A 12,201-nucleotide genomic window follows, 5' to 3' on the forward strand; every position below is an offset into this window, starting at 1 on the left:
AAAGAAAATAAATAAATTGTTGGCGGTAAAATTAAATGAAATATATCAATCATGCATTGACATGCGAAACAAGCTGTTATATTCACAACAATTGCATGCAATGCAAATCGCAAAAAAATCCAGGAAAACCCATTCAGCTGGCTCGATCCATAAGCCAGACAGGCTTGACAAGGTGAAGCAGGAGAAAAATTCAACTTACCCACATAAGAAAAGAAAATTGTCTCAGATAGTTAGAACTCTATAATTAGGATAGCAAGAACAGTGTGATTGAATAATGACCCCTTTTCAAAAAGAAACCAAACACCACAAGTATTCATCCTGAATCTTAATTATCCTAACCAAACAGAATATGAAAGATTATAGAAAGTTTTTCCTGAATATTTTCACATATGAATCCAAAACCAGACTAGAAATATTCAGGGAAGATAGATACAAGCGACAAGAACAGCAACAACTAGTGTCAGCTTCCCTAGGCCCTAGATCATATAAACAGTGGCATCCTTATTATGTGGAACAAAATGTTTGTCTCCGGCCATTACTGCATGATCCAGACACAGACATGGCACGCTTAGAAACATAATGTTGCGAAACATTTGGTGATGGTGATGTTCTCTGTGAATGTTACACGCACACATGAATAGAAAACTAGCATACAGAAAAATAAATAAAAATAAAGAAACCAAAGTGTCAATATGAGGTCATTGGCTGGTATTAAATTAAAAAAAAAAAAACAGCTCAGGGAAAACATACATGTACAATTTTTTTAAAAAATAAAAGAAATCAGGATGATAAGCCCTTAATTTGCTCAAAATCATAAAAAAAAATTCAAAAAGGAAAAGGAAATTACAACATATGTTTGCAACAAAAAAACTACTTACAGGAGTCATATGACTTAATTTACGAATTCAATATATAACTAATCAAATCAGAATCATTTAGACTAATAAATGTACATCGAAAGGCGACAAGGAAGAGCTACAAATTATGGGAACATGAAACAAAAGTGGAGGGAAAAGAACAGAACTTGGCATACTGAAGAGACCAGTAAAAGTACTGGCAGATCTTCTCTAGAATGGTAGTGCTTATCTCCGGAAAAGTAACTTCTCCATGCTCCGTCTCCGCGAAACTCCCTGCCACATTTTTTTAGGAAAAAAGAAAACCCTAATTCACGCAAGAATTGTACATTAACCTAAATAATTTGATTTTTGCAATAATTCATAAAGGCAAAACAGAGCCATGTAATCCAACGGTAATTAATTACATGGAAACAAATAATTGCAATGAAAGAGCGAAAAGAAACCCATTAAATATAAGAGCAGAGAGGGGAGGGGGACAATAAAATAAGAGGAGAACAAAGAAAAGGAAAAGGGGACCTGGAGAAGTGAGCATGTTACGGATTGTTTGTGAAACCATAGCAGCTTCCTTGTGGATCACGAACTCGAAACCCTCCGCGCTTATCAGCTTCACTGTATCTTCCTTTCTCATTTTCTATTTTCTTTTTCAACTGATTTTCCTTTTCTTTTGCACTGTTCCAACGCAGGGAGTCATGTGGCTCCAAATTTGTGCGTGCATTTATTTATAGGAGTGCCCCAGCCAGCGGTAGTGGGCCTTCGGTCTGGATTTGTTCACGCAAAAGGCCAAGAACAGATTTATTATAGGATCACAATTTTAATTACATTACAATTAGCTACAGTTACAAAACATACTAAATCTTTCTCCACGGTAACCATAAGTGTTTTAAAATTTCATACTCAAACCTTTTTTTATTTCAATTGCATCCTTCAATGACTAATTGTTAAAAAAATTAAACAAGTCAAAACTCAACAAAAAAAAAAAATCCAAGTGCAAAATAAGGAAAAATTTCATGACCAATCTCAATTTTAGATAAAAAGGTGATGTTCATTCCGCTTACTTTCCTTTTCCTTCTTTTATGGTTCCTATAGTTTTTGTAATTTAAATTTTGATCTAAAATATCTCTTTTTTGATATTTCAATTCTTGATTTTGATAAAGAGAGAGAACAGTGAAAAATAGAAAAGATCATACCATGTTTTAGCAATTAAAAAGAAAAAGATCTTAGTGTCAACAATTCATTCAATGAAAAAAGTTTCATTAAGGTGATTTAGACCTTCAACTTTACTCAAAAAGTAAATTGAAATTGAGAGAGAATTTTCTTTTGATTTTGTGTTTTTTGAACTATTTTAAAAGTGTTTTAAGTTGAGAGATTAGTTTTAATAAAGTGCTAAAGATGATTATTATTTATTTTTGGATTAAAATATGTTTAAAAATGGTTTTTAAACCCAAAAACACCCTAAAATGATTTTCCAACCACATCTAGGGATTTAGGATGGAAAAACAACGTGTAATTTGCATTTTAAAAAATAAAAGCAAATGATATGTTGTCCACTCTTTAAAAAAATTAATATAGATCCAATTATATGGGCCCGGTCTTACAAGCTTGCACACGTAGGCTCTTTATGTATTGGGTCAATTGTGACAATTGTGACGTCATGGCTTTTTATTTTAAATTTTCTTTCTTTCTCTTTTGGATTTAGATTTAAATGCACCATAAAAAAAACTATATTTAAATTATTATTAAATTTTATCATGTTTCTAAAATAATATTATTGGTTTTTATGGGAATGTTAATATTTTTTTTCTAATTATTATGTGCCTAACATGAAACAAAAAAAGTTACGAATATTAAATTACCATAAAATTTATATTTTTTAAGATTTTAAATATATTTCTTTTATGAATTTATCACATTTATTATGTTTTTTTTATTCAATTATATACAAAGTACCAAGACTTTGTTGTAATCTTTTTAATTTACTTTTGATATATTTTTAATTAGAATAAGTTCTTGCATTTTAGAAAATGTCTTTATTTTTTGTTTGTTATTAATTTTACAAGTGTCTATTTTAATATAGTCTTACTAAATAAAAGATATTTTTAAAGAACACAAAGTTATAAAATTAAGTTGAATCCATGATTCAGGTTACTGATTTGAAAAATTAACAAAAATTATTAAATTTAGTATAATCAATAATTTGAACCGCAAGTTTTACAAGTTAGCCTGAGTTAATTTTTTTAAAATTATTTTTTTTAATTTTAGTTTTTAATGTTAGGTTTATTGAGAATTAAATTTTATAATTTTTTTACTTTTTATAGGTTTATTGTGGTCTCAAACAAATATTATAGTATTATAAGTATCTATTTTTTTATTATGTAATTAAATAAAAATAGTTTCACATAAAAAAACAAAAGGTTTTTAAACCTACTATTATAGATCATGGCCTCTAGGTTGTATGTTTAATTGATTAAGCTAGGTTTATCTATGATTATTTTAATATATTATCGTCTCAATTATAAAAAAACAAAAAATTCATAATAATTTTTTTAAACAAAAATATAATTTTGCTGGTTGGTTGAATTAATTTTAGATATACAAAATTGATTGAGTTACGTTAGAATAATTTTTATATAATTTAATCCAAGACTCGTCAAGTAAAAAAGGTTTTAAAGTTGATTTTTTGAGTCAAATTTCACCATACAAACAAAAAATTCACTGTAACCTGTAGGAGGAAAATAGCATTCAACAGAAAAAGTTGAAATTTATTTTTTTAAAACAATGAGAAAATATCTCTATATAAATTAATGTTCTTACTCTCGAACAATCACCTAAATCAATGCTTGTATTTAAAAATAAAACAAAATTATTGAATAAAAAAATAAAAATTAAGAATCCACCAATCATAAATTATAGTAGGCACGAGTCAAGAAAACAAGGAGTATTTGTTATGAGTTAGAATCAATCAGGTTTTACTTTTAAACCCATTTTTTCTTTTCAATTTATTTTTAAAATTTTGACCTTTACATTCTTTAGTTTATCTTGCCATATTTATTTGTCCAAGTGTTGCACCATCTAGGAAGAAATTATTCTTACTTTCTTTTTTCTTATCATCTCTCTGTCCAGATTGATAAAATAATTACTGGTAATTGTTCTAGGGTTAGCTTATATATTAATTGATATTTGTTTTTCAAGTTATTCTAAGCATATAACTCCCAAATCAATCTATCATATTTACAAAAAAATATTATTTTTTTCTAATATTGATTAAAAAAATAAAAAAATGAAGCATATCTTTCAAATCATTCTACCGAACTCTTAAAATTACCATAAAAATATCCTACCAACTCATTTATGCGATATGTTCTGAACAATCCCTCGTCTATACTTGTTCTTTTAGAATTTAGACAGACCTCTGTTATGACACGTAAAGACTCCAAAGAGTTGGGTGCCCGAAGGTCAAGGATGCTCTCCTGTCCAAATCCCAAACAAGAAAATCAGCTAATTCTGGGCATGCGCTGACGCACGCACTACCTGCACTGCCATCCCATCCATGTCTGTTTTGATGTGGTCATCAATGGCGTGTCTTATCTGCTACACCAAGGCCAAGCCATTCATGTCATCCTTTCATTCAATATGGACTATATTTTTCACTCTCACTTAGGAGGCATTGCCTCACATGAGTCATATTAATATTATATTTAAGGGTTGCCTGATTATGGAGTTCCTATACGAGGCCAAGTGCTTTTCCTCCCAGTACAATGATTAGCCCTTCGAGTCATATTATTTTTCTTTTTTCAAAAACAATATTCAGCAGAAGTGGTAATAGGATATTCAATAAGGTCTCATTGACAGGAAGATAGCAAGCATAACATTTCAGGTCATTACTTCCAAGTCAGACGATCATTTGCAAGAGAAACCAGCAGGGCAGTTGGCTCTTCTGTGGTTTCAAACAATTCTTCTGGTTGTATTCTGTTCAACTATTTTCTGATATACTTTCCCGCCGTAAAATGATTCAGAAATAAAATTTTTGAAAAATGTTGAAACAAAGTCATGCTGGAGAGATCTGAAAGCTTCCTACTCAATTTGTACAGTTACATTATGAATTCTGTGCGTTCTCTCACAGTAGTCCCATATCCTATGAAGAATTTCAGTAGAGCTGGCGCCAGGCTCAGCAATTACATGGCAAGAGAACACCGGTTTCCCTACTGTTAGGGACCATACATGCACGTTATGAACATCTTGAACTCCTTTAATACACTTTAGACCACTCTCCAGCCTGCTAACACTGATTTCGCGTGGAGTGCTCTCCATTAGTATACAGAAGATATCTCTAAGCATCGGCAAAGTAGTAAACAGAACAAAAGTAGAGAAGAGTAGAGTGCAGATAAGATCAACCACCAACCAATCTGGTTTGGCCCATATAACTGCTCCAGCAATCATCACACCAACAGACTGAATTAGATCAGCCATGACATGGAGGTATGCCCCTTGGATATTTATGTTCAAAATCTTTGTATTTACTGGAGAACTTGATGCCAGCTTAGTCTCCCCCCCTTCATCTGCTGCACATAAATCCTCTCTCTCGTGGTTGTGGGTATGATCATGATTGTGAACATGGCATGCATGATGAGAGTGATCATGGCCCAGCCACACGACCATTATAAAATTAATGATAAATCCAAATAATGCAATTGCAAACATGAGTCCTCCATTCACCCCTGCATTTTTGTGAAGAATTCTGTCAATTGCTTCGTAAATTAAAAATCCAGATATCAGCCATATGAGCTGAACAGATAGCAGGGCACCCAGAACTTCAAGGCGACCATATCCAAAAGACTGGTGTGATGTTGCCTCCCAACCTGTAGCCCACACTGTGAAAAGGGAAACAGAGAATCCAGCAACATCAGTTAGCAAATGTGCAGCATCAGTGATAACTGCAAGACTATTGGCTTTCACACCACCAATGACCTCCACTGCCATAACTATTAAATAGAAAATTATGAGTCCAGAAAGTTTCATTGCTGACTTTGATCGCTCTTCTGATTCCACAGTAAAACTTTCTTGTTTGTTGAAGGTACAAACAGGACTGTAAGTTAGCTGGGGTTCAATAGGAAGGATGGATCTTTCCTTGGATGCAATAGCCATTTCAATATCATTAAGGTCCTCCGATCTCAAAATGGAGACTTCCTCGTGTTCCATCTGCTTGGATAAGATGTTATCAATTCAATGAGAAAAACAAAGAGAGAAAGAATAGATAAAGCAAATGTTAACGAAATCATCTAAAAAATGTGAAAGTCTAAATGGATCCACAAACAGGCAAGCAGCAGAAATTTCTCCAAATCACAAAAGCAAAAACAGAACCTAAAATTTTGGAAAAACCACGGAGAAACCTGCAACTACAATCACATTACACATAACAGGCAATCTTAAACCATAGTATACTGATTCTCCCAACTGAATTTCATTTGCAGATAAAAAAACCATCCTAAACTATTGTTTTGATCCTTATAGTGCAAATATTGCCGAATCAAACAGACAAGTCATCTTAGGTGACATACATGAGCTTGTCCTATAAAAGTCTTATTCTGAGCACATGGCATGGCAAAGGCGTGCATGTTTTCAGTATCTTTCCTTGTAGAATTTCAATCTCAACAACATGATTCCAATTTCATCCATTCAAGAAATGTTCTGTCTGTTAATTAAAAAACACTCTCTGCCAAACAGCAATGCTTTGCCTTATGGACAGAAACTAGTTCAGCAAGCATGTAAAAACACACCAAGAAGTTCAGAAACATTGTTCCCGCAATCCAAGATCAACACAAAAAAGGAACTGAAAAGTCAAGAACAACAACAAAATCAAAATTTGTCCAACCACAATATATTTAAAGAAACTCAAACAAAGAAGTAAGGCAACTGATCTGCACAATGAAACTAACATGTTTGATCAAGCATTGTTTTTGGGGTAAAAAAAACTATAAAACCATTTATAAAATCTAAAAGACGTCGCAAAATTAGAAAAAGCATGGAGAACACAGGAGGGAAAGGGTGGTTATACCTATGATACGCTTTAGGGCTTCAATCTCAAGAATTGAGGAATTGGGTTGATCATAAACGTGAAAAAGATCAAAACTTGATTGGAAATTGGTTAAGAATCTCCTTACATGGAGAGACACAGAAACATTCAAGTCCTTCCCATATTTTCCATGTGAAAGACCGGCCGGCGGGACCGCAGTTCCACAGCGAAGGCATCCTTTAAAACGTTTGATTGTGGAGCATATCAGTCTTGGGCACCTTTTCGAAGTGTGATGGGATTTATTTTTCTATTTGTTTTTATCTTTATATGAAAAATTTAAATTTAATATATTTAATATATTTTTAATTATTTTGATATGTTAATATTAAAAATAAAAAATATTATTTTAATTTATTTTTAAATAAAAAATATTTTTAAAAGTATAAACACGATCTTTTTTTTATTGTACACATTTATACCAGTTTTATTTTTATTTTTAAAAAAATCCTCTCCTCTGCCACAGTTATATATAATATAAAAACATTTTATTTAATATTTTTTATGATAATATTGGAATGATTTTCATATTTTATAGTGAAGAGAATATTAATAGATTTTTGAAGGAACAAACTCCTATAAAAATAGAAATAAAAAATAAATATAAAAAATTTAAAAAATAATATTTAAAAAATTACTTTTAGAAAAACAGGCCTGAGGGGGAGGGGGGAGAGGGGAATCTCTCCTGCTATATTACTAACCATGTCAGCACGATGCCGGTCGGGAATACCAATCTCACCTACTATATTACTAACCTTGTCAGCACGATCCCGGTCCAAGCTCGAGCACAAATTATAGACACGTGACTTATCAGTACGGTGTCAAGCAACCATTCACTTCAGTTTAATCGATTTTTCAATTTTTTTGCTCACCCCTAGTTTAAGCATTACATTAGCAGAAGACTTTCCTCACTGATCATTTTTATATACATTACTGATCATGTGCTACAGAGTATTTTAGCTAGCATTTTTATTTCAGGTCAATTTATTGGTGGATTAAATTAAGATAAGTTCTTATTTTATTAATTTAATAAACTTAATATATTCAAATGACAATCAAATTCCTATCGTAAATATTTTGTACAAATCTACTTTTTTATATATAATATGTACAAACCTACTTAATTGTATTGAATTTAAATCAAGTTTAGATTTATTAATAATTTTAAATCCTGTTTGTTTTTATATTTAAAAAATAAATTTTATAAAATTTGAATTTATTTTTATTTTAAATTAATATTTTTTTTAATATTTTTAAATCATTTTAATATGTTGATATCAAAAATAATTTTTTAAATATAAAAAATATTTTTTAAATAAAAAATATTATTTTAATACATACTTTAAAATAAATTTAACAAATGTAGGTCACTCAGGATTTTCAATGATGCTTCTGATTATTGTTCTAAAATATATGCCCAAATTTATTAAATTCATGTTTTTGTTCATAAAAAATTAAATATTTAAGTAAATGATTCTATTTCCTTGTTTAGCCAATAAACTTTTAGGTAAATAAAGTGTCAATACATATTTATTATTTTTTAAAATTTATTTTTAATATAAACACTAGAAAAACTAATTTTTTTCTAAAATTAATTTAAAAAATATCAGTTTTATAAAAATATTTTTCAACCGTACACAATAACAATATCTATGCTAGGGACGGATTTTCCAACTCCGCCCTCGGATTTTTTTTGTCCAGCAAAGCAATTCAGGCCGCCCCACATGATCACTTCTTCTTCTATTTTTTTTTAATTATTTTCATCGTCACGACGTGAAGAAAGCGAACATTTTATTATTAGTCTCTTTCTCTTCCCTATCAGCACTGATTCAAAATCGAATTTTTTTCGAAGATAATAATTTGAGAGAGGGAAATAATCTAGAAGATCTACAAGTAGGTTCTGTTTATATTAATGGAAGGGGAAGGACAGCAGCAGAAGGGGGCAACAACAATGGAGGCAGGTCTTTTAGACAGCATAATAAGTCGTTTATTAGAATTTAGACAAACGAGGTTAGCCAAACAACCGCAGGTTCAGCTTAGTGAAAACGAGATCCGCCAACTCTGTGCTGTTTCTAGAGATATATTTCTTCAGCAACCTAATCTTCTCGAGCTCGAAGCCCCCATCAAGATCTGTGGTAAACCACCCTCTTCTTTTCCGTTTACTTTTCACTATGAAATAGAATTACGGAGTGGTTTTCTGGGGGATTCATTCAACTGATTGCATCTCAATTCCTTATAACATATAGGTGATAGAATGATACCATTTATTTGTTTGTTTTTGTTTGGATTAAAATTTGATGACTTTGGATTGATGGAAATAAAAATCAAAATTTTGGAAAAAGTTTATTTAATGGTGGTTGGAAAGATTATTGGTCCCAGCAATTTATATAGGGATTCTATATATCCTGTGTGTTGTTTGATAGGGAAGACAAAATGTTGTTGATGGTAATTGATGAATTAGTTGGCATAGATCTGTGGAGCGGATAAGTCTCCTTTCTAGATTGCTCCATTTGTTTAAAGTCTTGGTCTTGAGAGCACCCATTTTTTATATCAAAATTTGGTAAATAAGACTGTTTTGGAACTCTCTTCCTAGCCTCTTCAAGACGAGATGGCAGCAACATAAAGCAAAACAAAGAAGCCTAATCTTTAGGTGGACTATATCTGAACAATGGTTTTTGTTTTTTTTCCTTATCGTATCTTGTTCAAGATGTTAACTCATTGGGCCCGAATTTGATACTTGCTCAAAATGCCGGATACGTGGGTATATGTCAAAAAAATTATTAAAAACTGAATTTAATTTTGGATGGATGGGGATATACTAAGATGCATGAGGGATACAGTCGGCATATGTTTTAGGGTTGAATTTTCTATTTGAAAAAGAGTTGATTGTATAAATTTTAAGTTTTATAAATTGAAATGCGAAACATTTAACTAAAATAAAGCTACACTTTCACATTTTTAATAAGTTATTTGCAATATTTATTTTTTCAATGGTGCTAACTATTGCAATAGTTTAATGATAAATGATCATATTCTTACACGAGAAACATTTTAAATAAAAGAGATAGTAATAATAATCTTTTTTGTTTTGTAATTTTTAATACATGAAACATGATATTGTTGTTTCTAGTTTAAAAACTTATCTATTTTTTTCAATCATAAATGCCAAATTGAAAGGGAGATATGTAACAATAATTAAATTTGAAAAGAACAATGAAATTATTGTCGATCCTTTCATAATCATCATAATAATGATTGAGATATATGATTTTCAGATATCCAATCTCATGTAATTGTAAACCAAATACAAGAACATGATGTCAAACGTTTTGATTTATACTTCATATGTTCATACATTCAATTGATTATATATTGCTATTGGTTATTTTGATTTTTAGGTTTTATTCTTAATTTCTTGTTAAAATAAAGTTAATGTATAATATACAAAATATTAAAAAATTTAACATATCCATCATGTATTGTATCCTAAGCGTTTAAGAATTGTTATATCCCCATATCCATACCATGCCGTACTTGTATTCCATGTCCATGCCCGTGCTTAGATAAAGGTAGAAGAGATGGCGATGGTGATGTTATCTTTATGAACTTTTTTTTCTTGAAAACCTGAAGTTGCTATCCTAGTTCTTCGCTGGTGGTTTTACTCTTTCTAAAAGTTGATGAGGCTGCACTAAGGGGTTCGTATTTATTAAGTTTATGTGGAACTAATTCCATGATGAATAAAATATATCTGTAGTTCAGTTGTTGTATATTGTTATAGTGAACTTGGGTGGTCATGCATTAAGCTGAATGAGCTTACATGTTCACAAATGACTTATGCTTTCCTCAGGTCAATTGCTTTTGAACAGCTAAAGACCTGCCAAGGTTAAAGCTTTTGTCTAGACAAGCAAGAGTTATCGTAATGCCCGTTCCCATAGTATTTTCTCAATGCATCATAGTGGGAGGTAGACACATGGTCATTTTTTTTTCATCTGAGAATCCAGAAAGTGTAGAAACTAGCCTGATGCTGTTTGCTTGGTATTTCCTCTGTTGTAATTTGCCATAATTTAATATTATGTATATTTTAATTGTCTCAATATTGCTAGGACACTATTAGTTAATATCATCATATGCATAAGTATTAGGTGTACAGGATGGGATAAGAATTGGTTAGTGTGCTTGATATTCTATGGTTTGTTAGCAATAACAGATTTGGGTTTCCATGCTTTAGTTCCTTTTTGCCTCATGCTGTTTCTCTCATAAAATGGAAATCCTTGTGTCGGCCTGTCAGGAGAGGGTTTTTTATTTTGTCTGGTTGTATCAGGAGAGTTTAGGCCTGGAATACAAAATTTATGAAACTGGCAGAAACTTAACATCAAATATGTTCTCAACAAAAAAGAAGCAAAAAATGTACCTTGCAGCAATTTTTGGTATTAGAATTCCATGTTAGGTTTAGCGATTTTTGGCTGAGCTTGTTTCTGTTAAGGGTGAAAGGGTGTGGCTTGTAGAATTCACATTGCGTGGACAATTATTATGTATGCTTAACGTGCATCCCTAGATTCAGATCCCTTCCACAATGCTTGAATAAAAACACTTTTCCTTCCAGGTGAAAAGCATTGTTCACTTCAGACTAAGCAATGGCTATCTTTCTTTGCATTGAAACTTAAGAGCTAATCTCACTTGAAATTTTGCTAGGTGATTTTAATTATTTTGCTGATCCTTAAACATGGTAGGACAAGCATGGTTTTGAGTTTGGACATCTTGTTGATAGTAAGCCTCTTGGCATTATAGGTTTATGTTACTAGTTAGATAGTCTGTGTAGTGCAACCATAGTGTGGACAATAAGTGAGTATTTCTTTTGCTTGAAATATTTTACAGGAAATGGGTGAACATAGATTTATGGTCAACTTAAACTTGGTTCATTTGTTGAAAAATATTTTTAGCTCATAAAGTTACGTAAAATATTTTATGGATATTAACCACCTTAAACTTATTTCAATGTTTGGGTGTCTATGTTAGCACCATATTCTACATATTATTGGAGCAGATATGTATGATGAATTAAACCTTAAAAATCAAGAATTGTTTTGTTCTACATTCTTTCAACCCATTACTACAGGGTTTTCTTTTTCCCATCCCTTTCTTACGGACCCCCCCCCCCCCCCCCCCCCCTGACCCAACCAACACAACTGTTTCTCAGGCATCGCCTCCGACGAACTCGAGTGGTGCTCTAGTGCCACCTCCACCGGCATCGCCAGCAGGATCGACAACCCCGTCGCC

General features: G+C 31.6%; 3 protein-coding genes across 5 annotated transcripts in view; 1 reads left to right on the forward strand and 2 right to left on the reverse strand.

The window, feature by feature from the left end:
• The window catches only part of LOC105131122 (metal tolerance protein B-like), a 20,677-nt gene extending 13,540 nt beyond the window's left edge, over positions 1-7,137 (reverse strand). Inside the window, exon 1 of the mRNA XM_011033933.1 lies at positions 6,984-7,137. The gene's annotated coding sequence lies outside the window, so the exon portion shown is untranslated. The remainder of the gene's footprint in view (positions 1-6,983) is intronic.
• On the reverse strand, positions 4,854-6,998 carry LOC105131121 (metal tolerance protein B-like). 2 transcript variants are annotated; one of them, XM_011033930.1, is made up of 3 exons: positions 6,910-6,997; positions 6,134-6,250; positions 4,854-6,053 (listed from the first exon to the last, which is right to left on the reverse strand). In XM_011033930.1, the coding sequence occupies exon 3, from the start codon at positions 6,051-6,053 to the stop codon at positions 4,929-4,931; it is 1,125 nt and encodes a 374-aa protein (XP_011032232.1). In that variant the 5' UTR covers positions 6,134-6,250; positions 6,910-6,997; the 3' UTR covers positions 4,854-4,928. The 2 variants fall into 2 exon arrangements, with proteins under 2 accessions (XP_011032232.1, XP_011032230.1); XM_011033928.1 differs by lacking the exon at positions 6,134-6,250 and having other exon boundaries at positions 6,910-6,998.
• A 1,558-nt stretch (positions 7,138-8,695) lies between the features above and the next one.
• Positions 8,696-12,201, forward strand: part of LOC105131120 (serine/threonine-protein phosphatase PP1 isozyme 1) — a 15,019-nt gene continuing 11,513 nt past the window's right edge. Inside the window, exon 1 of one of the 2 annotated variants that reach the window (XM_011033927.1) lies at positions 8,696-9,059. In XM_011033927.1, the coding sequence (XP_011032229.1) occupies positions 8,837-9,059 (223 nt within the window). In that variant the 5' untranslated portion in view covers positions 8,696-8,836. The remainder of the gene's footprint in view (positions 9,060-12,201) is intronic. The other variant, XM_011033926.1, reaches the window with a different exon arrangement.

Source organism: Populus euphratica, unplaced genomic scaffold, assembly GCF_000495115.2.
Source record: "Populus euphratica unplaced genomic scaffold, PopEup_1.0 scaffold76.1, whole genome shotgun sequence".
Lineage (NCBI taxonomy): Eukaryota > Viridiplantae > Streptophyta > Magnoliopsida > Malpighiales > Salicaceae > Populus > Populus euphratica.

Coding starts and splice junctions, on each gene's coding strand:
- LOC105131121 (XM_011033928.1), bottom strand. CDS start 6,053: ATGGAACACGAGGAAGTCTCCATTTTGAGATCGGAGGACCTTAATGAT.